Source organism: Castor canadensis, chromosome 1 (genome assembly GCF_047511655.1).
Source record: "Castor canadensis chromosome 1, mCasCan1.hap1v2, whole genome shotgun sequence".
Classification (NCBI taxonomy): domain Eukaryota; kingdom Metazoa; phylum Chordata; class Mammalia; order Rodentia; family Castoridae; genus Castor; species Castor canadensis.
The window spans coordinates 204053002-204069927 of NC_133386.1; the positions used below are offsets into that span (position 1 = coordinate 204053002).

The 16926-nt window shown below is 52.6% G+C and overlaps 2 protein-coding genes and 1 pseudogene across 4 annotated transcripts; 1 reads left to right on the forward strand and 2 right to left on the reverse strand.

The window, feature by feature from the left end:
- Positions 1 to 1907: 1907 nt before the first annotated feature.
- On the reverse strand, positions 1908 to 6293 carry Tmem134 (transmembrane protein 134). 3 transcript variants are annotated; one of them, XM_074050220.1, is made up of 8 exons: positions 6043 to 6293; positions 5168 to 5232; positions 4662 to 4751; positions 4524 to 4560; positions 2574 to 2668; positions 2422 to 2466; positions 2197 to 2250; positions 2029 to 2124 (listed from the first exon to the last, which is right to left on the reverse strand). In XM_074050220.1, the coding sequence occupies exons 1-7, from the start codon at positions 6214 to 6216 to the stop codon at positions 2241 to 2243; spliced, it is 516 nt and encodes a 171-aa protein (XP_073906321.1). In that variant the 5' UTR covers positions 6217 to 6293; the 3' UTR covers positions 2029 to 2124; positions 2197 to 2240. The 3 variants fall into 3 exon arrangements, with proteins under 3 accessions (XP_020022679.1, XP_020022680.1, XP_073906321.1); XM_020167090.2 differs by lacking the exon at positions 2574 to 2668 and having other exon boundaries at positions 1908 to 2124; positions 4484 to 4560; XM_020167091.2 differs by lacking the exons at positions 2422 to 2466; positions 2574 to 2668 and having other exon boundaries at positions 1908 to 2124; positions 4484 to 4560.
- A 940-nt stretch (positions 6294 to 7233) lies between these two features.
- On the reverse strand, positions 7234 to 7331 carry LOC141416206 (U6 spliceosomal RNA; annotated as a pseudogene).
- A 3369-nt stretch (positions 7332 to 10700) lies between these two features.
- Positions 10701 to 16604, forward strand: Aip (AHR interacting HSP90 co-chaperone). The gene is made up of 6 exons (XM_020167110.2): positions 10701 to 10926; positions 13418 to 13597; positions 14747 to 14935; positions 15499 to 15675; positions 15767 to 15908; positions 16291 to 16604. The coding sequence occupies exons 1-6, from the start codon at positions 10828 to 10830 to the stop codon at positions 16494 to 16496; spliced, it is 993 nt and encodes a 330-aa protein (XP_020022699.1). The 5' UTR covers positions 10701 to 10827; the 3' UTR covers positions 16497 to 16604.
- The last annotated feature ends 322 nt before the right edge of the window (positions 16605 to 16926 follow it).

Genomic DNA, 16926 nt, shown 5'->3' on the forward strand with positions numbered 1-16926 from the left:
TTTTTTTTTTTTGGAGGTACTGGGGTTTGAACTCAAGGCTTTGCACTTGCTAGGCAGGCTTTCTACTAATTGAGCCATGCCTCCAGCCCTCTTGTTATCTTGTTCTTTGACTTTTGCCCAACCATTCCAAAGTAGAAAAGCCACTCTGTGGCCCATACTTGCTATCTCCTAAATAAATTTATAATAAGGGGAATCATCACTTCTGGAATAACTTTCAGTTCAGTTGAAACTGTGAAATGAGAGTTGGAGGTGTTGCTCAGTGGCAGAGCACTTACCTAGCATGTACAGGGCCCCCAGCCTTGATCACAAAAGGCTGTGGAATGAGAAAAGGTTCTTAGTAGTGATACTTTTAATAATTACCTATATTCTCACTTTTCAATGAAGTTTTTGTAATTTTCCCTTTTTCCTATTTGTTCTGATTATATTTATTGAAATGTAATTTTTTTTTGGAGGTATTGGGGTTTGAACTCAGGGCCTCAACTTGCCACATAGGTGCTCTACCATTTGAGCCACTCTGCCAGGCCTGTTTTGTGTTGAGTATTTTCGAGATAGGGTCTCAAGAACCTATCTGGCTTCAAATCTCAATCCTCCTGATCTCTGCCTCCCAAGTAGCTAGGATTACAGTAAGGAGCCACTGGCGTCTGGCTGAAATGTAATTTTTATGTGCTTGATCTGATAATACAAACTGTGGGCTTGGATTTTGTGTCTTTTTATTTCATTCTTCTAGTTCATTGTACCTTACAGAAATATTGGTCCCTTATAGATTCTAAGCATAAAGCTAGTTGGGAGAGGGGGCACTGGTTAAGGAGTTCCTGAAAAGGCAGGGACTCTAATATGCCCAGCGTCCTAGTGCTGTGGAGTTGGGGGGCAGTCCCCTCCCAAGGATATTCACATTTTCATTAGGGAGACACAACCCTCATTCAGCTGGTCCTTTGGCTGCTGGCAGCCTGGTTTCCCTTCTCCCTGAGTCATGGAAAGGACCCTGGGTCAGAGGACTGGAGCCCTGGGTTATGTTTCTCTGTTGGCAACCCACTGGCTATCCTTGGGTGGGCCAGGCCTATCTGTAAAATGGGGCTGAGGCAATAAGGATTCCATGACCTAACCTGGGTTCAGGGCTCAGCAGGGCCTGGTGTCTTAGCCTTCTAAGAGCTTGATAAATAGCGGCTATTATGAGCTCAGATTTCAGTGTTCTCAAAGATTCTGTTTCTTAGTTCCTAAGATTCTAAGATGCTCTGATTTTCCAAAGTTCTGAAACAGTCTCTCTGAAATGGCGTTTCTAATGTCCTGTGGCTCTAAGGGTCTTGATCCCTAGCTTTGTCATGAAACCCTGCTTCCTCTGCCTGGTGGTTCTCCTAACCTCTGGGCTGGGAAGTAGGGCAGTGAGTGGAGGGGGATGGCCCACATTCAGGGCAGCCGAGGGCCCCAGAGCCAGGCTGGATCCAGGATACCAGCCTTGTGGCCCCAGGCCTGCGTCATCTCTCAGTGCTCTTGTCCAGGCCACCAGGACAGGTGCTAGTGCTGCCTGACAGTGGCTGCAGACAGTGGTGGGCTGAGTCCCCTCAGGGCTGGGGGCAGACAGGCTGGGACCATTTCTTCCAGGCCCAGCTCTGCCCTCAACATATCATGACCCTGGGCAAGCCCTGGAGCATCATGGTTGTTCTGGATACCATGGTGATGGTGAGCCTCCAAGCCCCAGGGTCAGGCCTTTTCTCAGTCTTTGTGGAAGGTGGTGGGTTAGGCCAGGGGTGGAGGGACAGGAAAATACAACTGTCCCTACTCTATACTTAATTAGTCTTTTATTAGAAATAACAGCAACCCAGCAGCCCCAGGGCCCAAGAATAAGTTAAGACATGGAACAGGCAAGGGGCAACATTCCCAGGCCAGACTTGCGTGCCCCAAACTTCCTGAGCAATCACTTCCGAGGGTCCCGGAGGGCCTTTTTCCTTGAGATGATGAGAGCGCAACCGGGCGCGGGTCGGAGGAGCGCCCCGGTGGATGCGAGGAAGTGGCCCTGAGCGTCGGATCGCCGTCCCATGGCGGCTCACTTCTCGAAGTAGGGCAGGTAGAAGAACTGGAAGCCCCGGTGGCCCTTGACCGCGCAGTAGATGAAGATCACGTGGTAGACTGCGGGGCGGGGCCAGTCAGCGCGAGGCTCCGCCCCTCCCCGCCTCCGCCCCGCCCTGGGCCCGCGCTCACCTCCCGGGACCAGCAACAGGACGCCGGGCACGAAGAAGATGGCGCTAGAGACACCTGCCGGAGGGAGAGGCGAGCAGCTCAGGGCCTCGGGGCCGCTGACTGCCTGGGCAAGCCTCCCTTTCCGCTGAAAAGGGGGCCGGTTCCTGCTGGGAGTCGGGAGGGCTTGCAAGGACCCTTGGGCACAGGAGGGAGGCGGAGGTTTCTGGAAATAGGAGGGGTGCTCACCTGGAGAGGGAGCCACCTCCAGTCCCACGCCGACCAGGATCAGCACTGCACACAGATGGAGTCGCGAGGGTGGGAACGGGAGGGGATGAGGGCAGGGCCTTCCATCCCCAACCCCCAGCCAGGCTTAGGCCTGGGGAATGAGCCCCCCATACCTAAGCTGGATGCTGCCTGGGTAGGGACCCTCCCCAAGAAGTTCACCAAGCTCTGTGTTTTCAAAGCAGGGCACTTGACAGGCCCTGGAAAACGTCTGTGAAATGAGATTTTTGTGTGCTCCTTGTGGCCTTTCACTCATTCAACAACACTTAAGGAACACCTCCTGCATGCCTGGCACCGGGAATTCCGTGGTAAAAGGCAGATAAGGTTCCTGTCCTCATGGTCCTTCCTTAGTGGAGGGACCAACCAGAACCTGAAAGCTATGACCCAAGTGATCAGGATACAGTGGAGGAAGTATAGGGCAGTGTGGGAACAGCCACGCTCAGTCAGCCTGTGGGACCAGGGAGACATGTCCTGGAGGCAGAGACATCTGAGCTGTACAGAGGTGACAGCAGCAATTGCAGTAACAGCTGGTACCTATTGACCACTTACAAGGTGCTGCCAGGCACCGGGCTAAGTATATTACATGTATTACCTTATTTGTCACCTTAACTGAATTTGATATAGAGAAGTCACCTGCCAATGGCTGCAGCCAAAAGGTGGAGGCTGTTTGGCTCTAGAGGCTTTGCTATGGGCATCATCCAGGCAGCGAAAGAATTCCAGACAGAGGGAACAGCACAGAGCCTGGGGGAAACTGGGGCTCTAAGCGCTTGTAGCATTTGACAAGACCAGACAGGAAAAGTGAAGGCTGGAGGTGTCTGGTGGGGCCTGTGGCCCTAGGCTAGGTAGGGATGTGGACTTTGATGAGCAGTGGTTAATGGGGAAGGTGGAGAGGTCATGTTGGATCCACTTGTCAGACCCAGAGTCCTAGGTCCCCAGTTAGAGGAGCTATGGGGTGAGGTGCAGCAAGAGGGCAGGTGGTACATCCTGGGAACTTAGTGGCTACCATGGACTGTTGTGTGTTTCATGTACTGCACAGAGCATCTCAAACAGGGCCCAAACTCCCTCACCGCCCCCTGGCTTAGTGCTGTGGCCACTCCCTTCCAGAGGAGCCATCTTCTTCTAATTTCCCAAGAGCTCTTTTATGGGCTTCTGGTGGACTCCAGATGTGGGTTGAAAACCCAGCTCATCTGCTTCCCAGCTGCCACCTGAGCCCCTCCACCAGCCTGTGCTTGTGCCCTTATTTCAGAAGCCATGATGCTAACAATGCTTGCCTTGAGCAGCCAGTGCTAGTGCCTGACATAAAGCAGTGTTGGGAAATGGAAACTCCCTCCCCAGCATCAGGAGCTGGGGCCTTTGACCTTGGGGGGAGGGAGCAGCAGGGCAGCTACAGCTGGTCCCTCCTTATGGACGCTTCTTGATCCCAACCCTGGATCCCTTCTGGGAACCCTGCCTCCTCAGCCCTTTAGAATGAGGAAGGAGTGTGGGAGTCAGAAACATCTGACTGTGAGATCTGTCTGCTCCAGGCCTCAGTTTCCTCCATCTGACATCTGAGCAATGGGAGTGGAGAGGTCCTGGTCAGCTTTCAGACTCCAGAGAAGAGGAAGTGACAGGGACCTCTGGATCAGGCTGGCTGGCACTCAGCATCCCTGGTCATAGGGATGTCTGTATTCCTGAGTAGCTGCCCTCACCTCAGGTTTTGGACTCTGCCTCTCACTTGCTGTGTGACCTCTGTAAGTGGAAAAATAAACCTGCCTGATGTTGACACAGAATAAATGGCAGCTGTTACTCTTCAGTTAAACAGGCTAAGTAAAAAAAAAAAAAGGTTCCATTTTCAGTCTGTGATTTCCTGGCTGGGAGACCAGGCTCCTGGGCTTGTTCCTCTTAAGACCCTGGTTCATCACCTGTAGCACGTAAGATGGGGAACAAGACCTGTGAGGCCCAGTGTGCCAAGGGGATGTGGAGCCTGCATAAGGGGCAGTGGGGGTGGGGAGGAAGACAGGGGAGGTAGGGCCCTGGGGGCACTCACCCAGCCCCAGCAGCAGAAGCAGGAAGGAGGCCAGCACTACCTTGCAGTTCTTCTGGATCAAAGGATGTTGGGTCCAGCTGGGTGGAAGGAGAGCAGGATGAGTGTGAAAGAGGTGAAGAAGGCTGGGAGACAGGGCTAGCTGGCTGGCTGCCAGGGGCTGAAGTGAGGGGGGTCTCACCTGCAGCAGGCATTATAGGTGCGCTGGGTATTGCTGCTGACTGTGCTAAAGGACCACTGGGAGCTGCGGATGGATGTTCGCCCGGAATCCCTGCAGGACATGGCCCAGTGAGGAAAAGGCAAGGAAGAACAGGAGTAGTGATCAAGTGTGGGTGTGGGGTACAGGAACTAGTGCTGGCTCCTGCAGAATAGAGGGCTCTGGGAGAAAACGGGATGAGGATGAACTCAAGGGCTGGGAGCTCTGCAGGACAGGTGACTTGTGGGACGGTAGGAGTCAGACTACACCGGGGTTCCCGCAGGATGAGAAGCTTGGGTGGGATAGGTGGGTGAGAATGGGCACTAAGATAAGGTCACCCTGCTGGACAGGAGACCCCACCAGGGGAGTGGGGGCTAGGAATCTTTATAGGAGAGAACATGAGAGAGATGTGTAGTGGGATTGGAGGGACTGGCCAGGTTCCCAAAGGCAGGGGGCTCAGGGTACAAGGTGGGTCCCCACCTGAACCTGACCTGGTGCTGACTCCCCCTTCCAGTTCTGGAGAGGCCTGGGCTCCATCCTCATCATTCTCCAGGTTCTGTTCCAGAACACGGGGTTCAGTGGGGTTGCTGGGCTGAGCCGCTTCCGTTCTCCCCTCTCGGGAGAGTTGAAGAGCAGCCCACACAGCGGCTTGCCTGGCCGCCTGGCAGCTGTTCACTTGGCCCTCCACCCTCCCAGCAGAACGGGTTTGATGATTCACAGAAACCGAAACCCAGGTAGGAAGAAGGTGGATGCTAGGGGCCCTGGGGAGCAGGAGCCAGCAGGATCCCAGGAGCAGGTGATCTCTCAAGTTTAGGAGTCAGGATAGAGCTCTCAATATATTTCAGGAGCCCAGAATGGAGGCTCTGGATTTGGGGAAGCAGGGAAGGACAGGCGCAGGGTTCCCAGGTTTGGGACACAGAAATCTGGTCCAAGTCCGGAAGAAAAGGATCCTAGGCTTGGTGGAGGTTGTCTGGGAAAATGAGGATTTCCGGTTTAGTTGGCAGTCAAGGGGCGGGCAAAGACTATGGCTTGGGGGTCAGGGGATGCTCCACGGATGGGCAAGGTCTGGTTCAATACATAAGGGCTTCCCAAAACCAGAAGGGGATGTCAGTCCCCAGTGTGGGTTGACTCCGGGTGGACTCTCCACTGTAGCTGGTACCGGCTCCCGGCTCTTGAGTACTACTCCTCAATCAGAACCGAGAGGGTACGGACAGGGCTCTGGAATAGGGGACATGTCCGGGGGGGGGCAGTCACCGGCTCCGCTGTGACCTCTAGGCAGATTCTCCCCTAAGTTAGGATTGTCCAGGGTCCGGCCTGGAGTCCCGCCCTATCTGGAACTGGGGGTGAGGTGGGCCGGGCCGTTCACCTGGTAGCGCAGCCGGGACTGCTTGTCCTCGTCGGCCACCTCGAACCGGGCCCGGCGCTCGAAGTGCAGCGGCCCGAAGCGGGCGACCCCGCTGGACTCCGGCCCAGGCCCGGTGTCCTCCAGGGTCAGCTCGAAAGCGTCATCGATGCTGAACTGGGGCTGGGCGGCGCTCATGGCCCCCGCCCGCTCAGGCGCCCAGGGCCGCCGCCATCTGCGCCCGCCGCCCAGAGATGACGACGCCCCGCCCACCGCACAGATCCCGCCCCCGCACTCAAGCTCCGCCCCTCCCGCCGTCTAGGAGCGTGACTGGCCCGCGCTTCGGCTGAGGCCCCGCCCCACGCAACGGCACCGCCCCCTCCCGACCTCCACAGGCCAGAGCTGCAGAGAGTAGAGCTTGATTGGAGCCGGGGCCGCGTCTTGCCCAGAGCAGGCCAAGCCCGCAGCGCCGTCTACTGGCCGCCTCGGAGAGAGACAGCTGGTTCCCGGCTCCAGCGGAATCCCAGGGCCCTGCATGGGCTGGGAGGGTCTTCACACCAGCCGCCTAGACCCCAGAGGCGGCCTTTTGCATCCCGACATATGGAGCGGTTTTCCTCACCTTGCTCACCAAGGCCCCACGTGGAAGGATGTTCTTGCCATTCTGCAGATGTGGACACTGGAGGCTTCAATCCAGTCTCCATGCAACAGCCAAAGTGATTTTTTTTTTTTAAAGCACATCTTCGTATTTTTTCTCTGTTAGTATTATTAATTATTATTATTATTTTCTGTACCGGGGCTTGAACTCAGGGCCTACACCTTGAGCCAATCCACCAGCTCTTTTTGTGTTAGGTCTCGCGAGCCATTTGCCTGAGCTGGCTTCGAACCGTGATCCTCATGATCTCTGCCTCCTGAGTAGCTAGGATGACCGGCTTGAGCTACCGGGGCCGCCTCGCTTATTCCAATCTTTTTTATTTTATTTTCTATTGTTGTGCCAGGTGGGGTACATTGTAGCATTTACAAAGGTTCTTAAAATGTATCAAATATATCAGACTTGAATTCACCCCCTCCACTGCTCTCTTTCATCCCCCCTCCCCTGATTCCTGGAACATTTTCAACAGGTATTGTTTTTACACACATGTGCATACATTATTTTCACCGTATTCATCCTCCTACCCCTTTCCTCGTCACCTCTCCACCCCCACCGGTGCCAAAAAAAAAAAAAAGGAATACTTCACGAATTTGTGTGTCATCCTTGAGCAGGGGCCATGCTAATCTCGTTCCAATTTTAGTATATGTGCTGCCGAAGCAAGCACTCCAATCTTAGTTACTGACATTACCTCTCAGATTACACATTACACTTCACACAGTTGTGTGTTATAAAGGGACTATGAAAGACTGAACAAAGCTGCAGAGTTCAGAGGACTTTTCTGAGGGCACAGGCAGATGCAAGGAAAAGTCTCTGCAGGGGACCTGATAAGAAGTGCAGGTTTGTCAAATGTAAGTTCGAGTGGCCTGGGGTCACAGGCAGGAGAAACTGCGCTCTAGCTGGAGCCTGGGCACAGAGACAGAGGTCTTTCACTGTGGCAATTCTCCTACCTGACTTCTGTGACCTGTGAACAGGTGATGGGTTAGTGTGCTTTCCACATCCCAGTCTTGGGGCAGTCCTTCTTTTATAGTCCCAGGTGAGGGGGTTACATCTGGTGTAATTCATAAGTTCATGCGTCCAATGTTTCTGATATGACATTTGTATCAATTATTCATTGGCACAAATAAATGATCAGCGTGTGCCTCATGGTGTGCTGATAGATGGTGTTTGTACAAATGACGTGCAGAGTCAATCTATTTTGGCACTTACACTCAAAATGAAGTAACTTAGATCAAAACTGTTGTTGTATAAAATGGAGTAACTTAAGGCTAGGCATAGCCTGAAAGCTTCTGTGCTGTAAAACATAAGAGTAACCCAGAGCAGGCCTGGCCAGTTCTCATTCAGTCTCCAAAGTGCTGAGATTACAGATGTGTACCACCACACCCAGCTTTTGTGGGTTCTTTTTTTTTTTTTTGTGGGACTGGAGTTTGAACTCAGCATGTTTTGGTGGATCCTGCCTGGTTTGTACCACACATGGCATTGTCCTCTATTCAGATGTGTTTGCAATTTATAAACATGGTGTCATGTAGCAAACTCATTCTGTTGTTTACATTCTTACATTTTCCCATTCAACACTGTTTTCTGCATGCCTCTCCTTTGCTGCTTCTATAGCACCACGTTGGCCTTCCAGCACTCACCCCCACAGTGATCTCACTAAGGTTGGCCTAATGCCCCCATTGATACACATCACCACTCTGAATCTTCCTTCTGTCCCCTATGGACTGTGGGAGAACTGGCCCCAGAGCAGGACTTCCAGGCACAGGGTGCACACAGGTGCTCTTCTGAGTGGCTGTCAATTGACACCCTCCCCCAGGCTTATGAATTCTCTTTGCACCTGGTGTCACCTAGCTTCCTAAGGGCTGGCCAACCTGGTGAATCAAACTTGGTACCTTATTGGTCTCTTCCTTTATTCCTCCTTCCTTCTCTCCTCCCTTTCTCCCCCCTTTCCTTTCTTCTTCTTTTCTTCCTTCCTCCATCTGTCCCTTCCTTCTTTCTCTCCCTCTCTCCTTCTTCTGGAAATAATGGGGTTTGAACTCTGGGCTTTGCACTTGCTAGGCGTGTGCTCTACCACTTGAGCCATGCCTCCAGGCCTTTTTTGTTCTGGTTATTTTTAAGGCAGGGTCTCGGCTTTTTTCCCAGCTGGGCTTAGAGCACAATCTTCCAATTTTTACACTTGTAGATATAGCAGGGATAACAGGTGTGGATCACCATGCCCAGGTTTTTTCTGTTGAGGTGGGGTCTCACAAATTATTTTTTTCCTAGGCTGGCCTGGAACTGTGATCCTCCCCATCTCAACATCCTCCCCATCTCAGCCTCCTAAGTAGCTAGGATTACAGGTGTGAACCACTGGCATCTGGCAGAGTGGGGGGGGGGGGGCAGAGGCGAGGTGTGCTTTGTTTTCATCCATGAACTTAGTATTAAGGTTCCCTCTTCTGTGAATTGCCTATTCATATCTTTTTATTTTTTCCCTGTTGGGTGACTGGTCTTTTCCCTGATGACTTTCATATCAGTACATATTTATCAATTGATTTTTTTTTTTTTTTGCAATACTGGGCTGTGAACTCAGGACCTTCACCTTGAGCCACTACACCAGCCCTATTTTTTGAAGGGTTTTTTTCGAGATAGGGTCTATGGAACTATTTGCCCGGGTTGGCTTCAAACTTCGATCCTCCTGATCACAGGCTCCTGAGTAGCTAGGATTACAGGCCTGAGCCAGTGGCACCCAGCTTTAGCTTCATGTTTTATTTTATAGCTCTGTGTATCAGTAAAATAGGACTATAATTATCTTGCCTTGTGGTGTGTTCATCTGGTTCAAACATCAAGATTAAACCACTCTCATGTTGATATGTTGATTGGCTTTTCCTCTTTTTCTATTTTCTGGAACAATTTGCATGAGACACAGACTACCTTTTGTTCAAAATTTGGTAGAACTCGCCTGTAAATTTTGTGCTTAAAACAACCATCACAAACTCAAGTAGGTTTCCTCTTCTCTTCCCTCAGAAGTCCTGCCCCTCTCTCACGACTTCTTGCTGGGAAATGAACCAGTAGGAATACTCGAAGCACTTATCACCTGAGGCTCATGGGAAAGATGATAATCCTTCACAGTTAGATGATGGGATGAAGACCCCTCAGAGGCCCAGGACACTCCCCCACTCCCTTTCTTAAACCTTGAAAGTGGGAGCAGAAAACCCACAGCTGTTGTTTACAGCTACTTTCCCCATGCCAAGAGGATCGCTTTCAGTGCACAACGGACCTTATTTCTATCATCTATCCATCCCCTGCTAGTTACTGGGACCAACTATGTGCCAGGCCCTCTGGACTCAGAGGTGACCAGTCTCTCCCCAACCCTGCAGGGGCTCTTTCAGTCTCTAGGGGTGCTAATAGTTCCCACAGGGGTAGTGAAACGCTCCCCTTCATTGTCTTCCTTCCTCCCTCCTTGTTTCCCTTCCTTGTTTCCCTACCTCCTTCCTTCATTCTCTTCCTTCCCTCCCTCCTTCCTTTCTTCTTCATTTCTTCTCTTTTCCTTCCTCCCTCCCTCCCTTCCTTTCTTTTTTGGGGCTGGGGATGGAACCCAAGGTATCCTGAGTGCTGCTTCTCACCCTACCACTGAGCTACACCCCCATCCCTCCCTCACCCTGTCACATTCCCTGAAAAGAAAAATCCAGGTTGTAAAAGTCACAATTATACTAAGTATGCAAAAGAAAAAGAAAACCCAGAAGGGAATATACAAAAATAACAGTAGTTTTAGTGTATGGCACCATGAGTGAATTTTTTTTCCTTTTCCTTTGTCATAATGCACTACGACTTTTTTTCTTTTCCTTTTTAATTTTTTTTTTTAATTTCATCTACAAATTTAAAGGGAGTAGCACGCGACCAGGAGGGAGGATCGCAGTTCCAGCAAAGTCAATGACACAATTACTAGGGACATCCCCGCCGCGCCCTCCTGGTAGACGGGGCCCCGCCCCTAGACAGTCTCAGGCCCTGCCCCAGGAGACACCCCGCCAATCACAATCCGTTTCCACGTTCACGCCCTTTTTGGCTTCTGCCCTTAGTCAAAATGGCGCCAGCTCCGAAGCTGCCGAGGTTCTAGTATCTGCCGAAGCAGATCCGGAAGTTACCGAGATAGTCCGGAAGTTGCCGAAAGACAGCACCGGGGAAGGAGGATGGCGGATATCATCGCAAGACTCCGAGAGGACGGGATCCAAAAGCGTGTGATACAGGAGGGCCGAGGAGAGCTCCCTGACTTTCAGGATGGAACCAAGGTTCGTATTGAGTCCTTCCTCTTTCCCCTCTTCTCTGCAGCGCGGTGCGCATGCCAGGCGGGAGGAGGCCTTAGGCGAGAGGTTGCGCACGCCCAGAGAGCAAGCAAATGACCCTACCGCGCACATGCGGAGCTCGACGCTGATTGGTCTGGATTTAAGTAGGGGGTAGATTTCGATGAGTCTGCTCCACCTCCTGGCTTGTCCTTGTGGCTGCATTGGTTGGGAAGGCTGTCAGTCATCTCAAAGCACGTTGTGGTGGTGTGACCGTGGTGTGGGTCCTGGTGCTTCTGGGTTTCGAGACTCATGGTCTCGAAATCAAGAGTTGGAAGAGTCTTCTGAATCATTTAGACCTGTTCTCATTGTTAAGACGGCAAAATTGAGGTTCTGGATGTGCACCTCCGGAGAAGAGGCCCAAAGGTCAGGTCTCCCACACCAGAACTCCTTAACTCCTTGTCATCTTTTCGACCACTCTAAATGAGGGCTGGGAAGCAAAGAGCCCACCCACTGTCCTGCTTCTTACATCCGGGCCTCCAGCTCTAGCAACTGGGCCCCCTCGTTGAGACAACCCACGTTTCCAGGCTTCCCAGCTTCTCCTCCTGCAGTTCCTTCCCAGAATTCTCTAGAGTAGGGCGCTTCCCAAGAGGGGCAGCTCCTGTGCCCAGCAGAGTAGTCGATCATGCATGACATGCAGACTAAGTGAGTAAAGATCCTGGCTGGCACCAGGGAAGTCAAAAGTAAGAGTTCTGGGGATGGCAGAGTGGCTCAAGTGGTAGAGTGCCTGTCTAGCAAGTGTGAGGCCCTGGTTTCAAACCCCCTTACCATAAAAAAAAATAAATAAATAAAAGTGAGAGTTCTGTGAATGAGTAAATGCCTCCTGGCCAGCAATGTGCCAAGTTGGGCAGGTAGATCTAGCCTGGTGCAGCATGAGTGCTCTGAGAGTAGAGGGGAGCTGTGCGGTTCTAGTGATCAGCTATGTTAACAGAGATCTTCTGATGAGTGATGCCCCTGAGGGTTTGGGGGGGTTGGTGACCTGGGAAGAAGGCCTGGCCATGGAAAAGAGCCAGGAGAAAGTGATTATAAAGGTAGAGAAGATCTGTGAACGATGACACCCAACTAACAGGAACTGGCAGTATGAAAAAAACTGTGGCCAGGGCTGGGGATGTAGCTCAGCGCAGTGTTTGCCTAGCATGTGGGAGGCCCAGCACTGCCCAAAATAAAACCACCATCACAAGAAGTCCCCAAATCCTTAATCAATAGCATTTGTTTGAGAGCCTTGTGCCACATGAGTTTATTTCCTTTGTTTTCCATTACGTGAGATAAGTATTATTGTTGATTCAATTTTACTGATGTGGAAACAGTTCAGAGGAGTGGTACAGCAGTTAAGAGCGTGGGCTCCTCTAACCATATCCTGTCGAGGGTTCCATCTTCAGCTCTCTTCTGTCTGCTCTCGACCCGAGATGATCTTATCCAGTGTCATCTCTTTAAAAGGTCATCGTGCCCAGATTATTCCTAAGTGCAGCTCTCTGGTTTTTGCCTCTCCCTTAAGCGCCTTCTTTCCATCCCTACCTTCATGAATGTCTGGGTGGCACTTCAGTCTTCACCTGCGCCACCTGAGCCTTCTCCAGTCACTGTGATCCAGGTCAAGTTGTGTCTCCCCTGGGTCATTACAGTAGCCCCAGCTCTCCTCCCTGCTTGTCCTTACCCTTCAATAAGTATTTGTCTCTCTGTATCAGAACCTACATGAGATCATACACCACTTCTGCTTGGAGCCAGCCATTGGCTCCCACCTGAGTGAAACCCAAAGTCTTCATCACATGCTGTCCCCCTGCAAGGCTTTCGCACCTGTTCTTTTGGCCTAGAAAGTTCCGACCCCAGTACCTGCTTAGCTTGCTTTCTCCCTTGCTCCTTTCAGATCACTGCTTAGATGCTGACTCTTCGTAGAGGCCCTCACCCCTTACCCTGCTGTATTTTTTCTGATCCAAAGCACTTAGCTTCAGCTAACATAGCACATTGTTGCCTAGGGCCTGTTTCCTTCCTCTAGAAGTTCCTTGGGGACTCTATGGGGTTGGAGCTTTTGTCTGTTCTGTTCACTACTGTGTTCTGGTGTCTAGCATAGAGGTGCTCAGTAAATACTTGTGTTTTGTTTTTGGTTATCCTGGGGTTTGAACTCAGGGCCTCATACTTGCTAGGCAGGTACTATACCACTTGAGCCTCTCTGCCAGGCCTCCGTAAATATTTGTTGAAGGCATCATTGAAGCCAGACTGCCTGGGCTCTTGTCCCAGGCCAGCCATCCGCTAGTCATGTGACTCAGGCCCCTTCACTTTCTTCAGGGTGACTTAGCTTCCTCACTGAAATAGCCAGATTTAAGCTCAGATGGTTACCTCTGGGTGAGCTTCATTCCTTGTGCTGTCTGTAGAAGGTGGGCTGGACTTGACTTTTAGGTCTGGTGAAGGTTTGTTGCCCTTGTCTGATCTCCCATATGGCCCTCAGGCCACATTCCACTACCGGACACTACACAGTGATGCCGAGGGTTCCGTGTTGGATGACAGCCGGGTGCGTGGCAAGCCCATGGAGCTCATCATTGGCAAGAAGTTCAAGCTGCCTGTGTGGGAGACCATTGCGTGCACCATGCGCGAGGGCGAGATCGCCCAGTTCCTCTGTGACATCAAGGTGCCTGTCCTGCAGTCTGCAGTGTCTGTCCAGCCATACCTATTCCCCATCCCCAGGGCCCCTGTCCACACCAGTCTCCTGACCGGAATTCTGGCCACTATTCCACAAGCCAGACTAGCCAGGGGACTCTTTTTCAAAAAGCAAATGGTCCATAAGACCCTCTGCTTACACCTCTGTGGCTCCTGATCACGGCCGGGGTCTGTCTGCAGGTGTGCCCTCCTCCTATGCACCCTCTCCCCCTTCCTTTTCATTCCCTATGGCCAAGACCCTCTCTCATATTGATAGCCAATTCTTGGGTCACCAATCCTGGGAGGGCCTCTCTGACCCTCAGACCCTGGATGAGGATCTGTCCTTCTGCCTGGTCCTAGGCTATGTAGGACTGGTGTCCAACCTGTTTTCCTCTTGCTTCTGACTGGAGCCAGCCCAGAACCCAGAGCTGGGACCCTTCATGCTTGAATGTTAATCCAGTAGTCCGCCCTGTGCGAACAGCAGGGGGCAGTAGGGAGTCAGCTAGGTGGATTCCCACCATCCCTGCAACCGCTCCAAGTCAAGGGATAGAGGCTAAGTTCCCTGTACCCATCTCCTCCAGGGCGTTTTTGTTTTTGTTTTGTTTCTTTTGAGATGGGGTCTCTCTATGTCTTGGACTCCTGGGTTTCAAGTGATTCCCCTGCCTCAGCTTCCTGAGCTGGGACTCCCGGTGCCCACCATTGTGCCAGGCTGCTCCTCAGGGGTTTTGAAATTGCTGCCCTGGGCCCAGCTTTAAGATGGGCCTGGACCTAGGTGGGGTGGGGTGGGAGGAGAAGGACTTGGTGCTGGAAACATAATGCGGTGAGGAGGCCAGCTTGTGAAGGAGAGGAGGCAGAGGAGGAGGTAAGAGTTCCATCGGACCAAGAAGGCTGGGGAGACAGGAATGGATGTGTGTTTGTGGGTGGGGTGGGTGCTGGGTTAGGTGGCTGGAGAGTGTGGTTGAGCTTGGAGGGAGGGCCAAGAGGCCAGAGGAACCTACAGACACAAGCCCTCCTGTACTTTCTGCACGGGGTAGGGGCTGGGGCCAGATGTCCTGTTTGGATGGTGATGGGGAGGGGCTTTGAGCCGAGCGAGCACCAGCCACACTGATGGAGCTCCTGGTGCCCACCTGCCTTCCTACAGCATGTGGTCTTATATCCACTGGTGGCCAAGAGTCTCCGCAACATTGCTGCGGGCAAGGACCCCCTGGAGGGCCAGCGGCACTGCTGTGGCATCGCACAGATGCATGAGCACAACTCCCTGGGCCATGCAGACCTGGATGCCCTGCAGCAGAGCCCCCAGCCTCTCATCTTCCACGTTGAGATGTTGAAGGTAAGGCCCTGGAGCCCCAGGCAACTTGCCTGGCCTTTGCTGCTCAGTCTTACAGTGGGCACCAGGGGTGGGAACAGTGGGTGGTATGTGAGGGGAGGAAGGTCTGTGATGGTGAGGGACAAGAGCACTGTGGATCCCGGGATCCCTGCACCTCTCAGGCCTCAGTGATCGCCTTCTGCAGGAGGCCTTCCCTACCCACCAGGCTTCCTCTCCTGTATCCGCAGCCCCGTATTTCCTCCCCACCTGCTGCACTTTTTTTCTGTTTTTACCTGCTGTACTTTGAAAGCAATAGGAGTTTATGTATTTCCTCGTCCACCTGCAATCTTCCCATGGAACGTATCTGCCAGGGCGGGGATGTTCCCATCTTGTTCACCATTGTGTTCTTAGTTCTGGGCACAGAGGAGATGCTAATGCATGTGTGCCGAGTGGTCAATGAATGAACGAGTGACTGCTTCGGGCATCTGATGTCCAGAGGTCTGCCTGGCCTACATGCTGGTCAGGTCTGCCGCTGAGGACATTGGGTGCCCCTGGGCTCTGTCTTGATATGACTCGTGCCCTGGCAGGTGGAAAGCCCTGGTACATACCAGCAGGACCCATGGGCAATGACAGATGAGGAGAAGGCCAAGGCAGTGCCACTCATCCACCAGGAGGGCAACCGATTGTACCGCGAGGGGTACGTGAAGGAGGCTGCTGCCAAGTACTATGATGCCATTGCCTGCCTCAAGAACTTGCAGATGAAGGTGCGCCTGGAGGTGGTGGTGGGTGAAGGATAGGGACAGAGCTGGGGCTCAGGTCTCAGCATGTACCCTTTCCCTGCCCCCACGCCCCCAGGAGCAGCCTGGGTCCCCTGATTGGATCCAGCTAGACCAGCAGATCACACCACTGCTGCTTAACTATTGCCAATGCAAGCTGGTGGCCAAAGAGTATTACGAAGTGCTGGACCATTGCTCTTCCATCCTCAACAAGTATGACGGTGAGCACTGGGCACTGGAACAGGCAGGAACAGCTTGCTCCTCTGTCACCACTGGGTGCTGGGGCTTAGGTTTTGTTTTTTTCTTTTTTGGAAGTATTGGGGTTTGATCTCAGGACCTTATGCTTTCTAGGAAAGCACTTGCGCCACACCCTCAGCCAAGTCCTGGCTTTGAGATCCCCTATTTTTAGTTCCACTGAGAGGGCATTGCTCTGTCACTCCCATGAGGTGTGAGCGGTATAATGAATGGTACAATGGGAAGGGGTGGCCTCTAAAGTCAGGGAGGGCGCACTCTTCATGGGCTTGGGTGCCAGGAGATGAGGCCAGGTGGCTGGCTGGTCCCCTCATGGCTCTGTGTGCCTGCTACCCACTGATGTCTCTGCAGACAATGTCAAGGCCTACTTTAAGCGGGGCAAGGCCCACGCCGCAGTGTGGAATGCCCAGGAAGCCCAGGCTGACTTTGCCAAGGTGCTGGAGCTGGACCCCGCCCTGGCGCCTGTCGTGAGCCGTGAGCTTCGGGCCCTGGAGACCCGGATCCGGCAGAAGGATGAGGAAGACAAGGCCCGCTTCCGGGGCATCTTCTCCCAGTGACTGGGCCTCTGTCCTGCTCCACCCTGCCAAGCCCACTGTTGCCTCCACCAGCCTACTCACCACTTCCACATCATGCTTCTGTGTATATAAAGGCCTTATTTATCTTGCTCTGGGTCTGCTAAGCCTATCCATTGGGAAGGCCAGTTATCACCTGGCATTTCGTAGTTCTCAGATGGCCCTCAGGAGGCAAAGGATCGAGGTTCTCATCCTAGCTCCCCAGTGGTCAGCTCTAAGACCTCTGGGCTTAGAGTGTCCATGACAGAGAAATGAGATAATTTTTTTGCATGCCTGGACCAGTGAGCCCCAGGAGCAGTTTGGTGCTCAGGTGAAATCTGGTGCAGTCCTCTCCTCTCCAGCCTTTCGTCCCATAGTCGTCTTGCTTTGGCCTCTGGAGTAAGAAGCCATGTGACTCCTGCAGACTTGAACACTG

Excerpts from the sequence above, each read along its gene's own strand:
- Tmem134 (XM_020167090.2), bottom strand. The coding sequence starts at position 6,216 with ATGAGCGCCGCCCAGCCCCAGTTCAGCATCGATGACGCTTTCGAGCTG. Across the intron at positions 2,251-2,421 it reads GGAGGTGGCTCCCTCTCCAG|GTGTCTCTAGCGCCATCTTC; the intron begins GTGAGCACCCCT and ends TCCCTCCGGCAG. Across the intron at positions 2,125-2,196 it reads CCTGTTGCTGGTCCCGGGAG|TCTACCACGTGATCTTCATC; the intron begins GTGAGCGCGGGC and ends CCCGCCCCGCAG.
- Aip (XM_020167110.2), top strand. The coding sequence starts at position 10,828 with ATGGCGGATATCATCGCAAGACTCCGAGAGGACGGGATCCAAAAGCGT. Across the intron at positions 13,598-14,746 it reads AGTTCCTCTGTGACATCAAG|CATGTGGTCTTATATCCACT; the intron begins GTGCCTGTCCTG and ends GCCTTCCTACAG. Across the intron at positions 15,676-15,766 it reads TCAAGAACTTGCAGATGAAG|GAGCAGCCTGGGTCCCCTGA; the intron begins GTGCGCCTGGAG and ends CCACGCCCCCAG.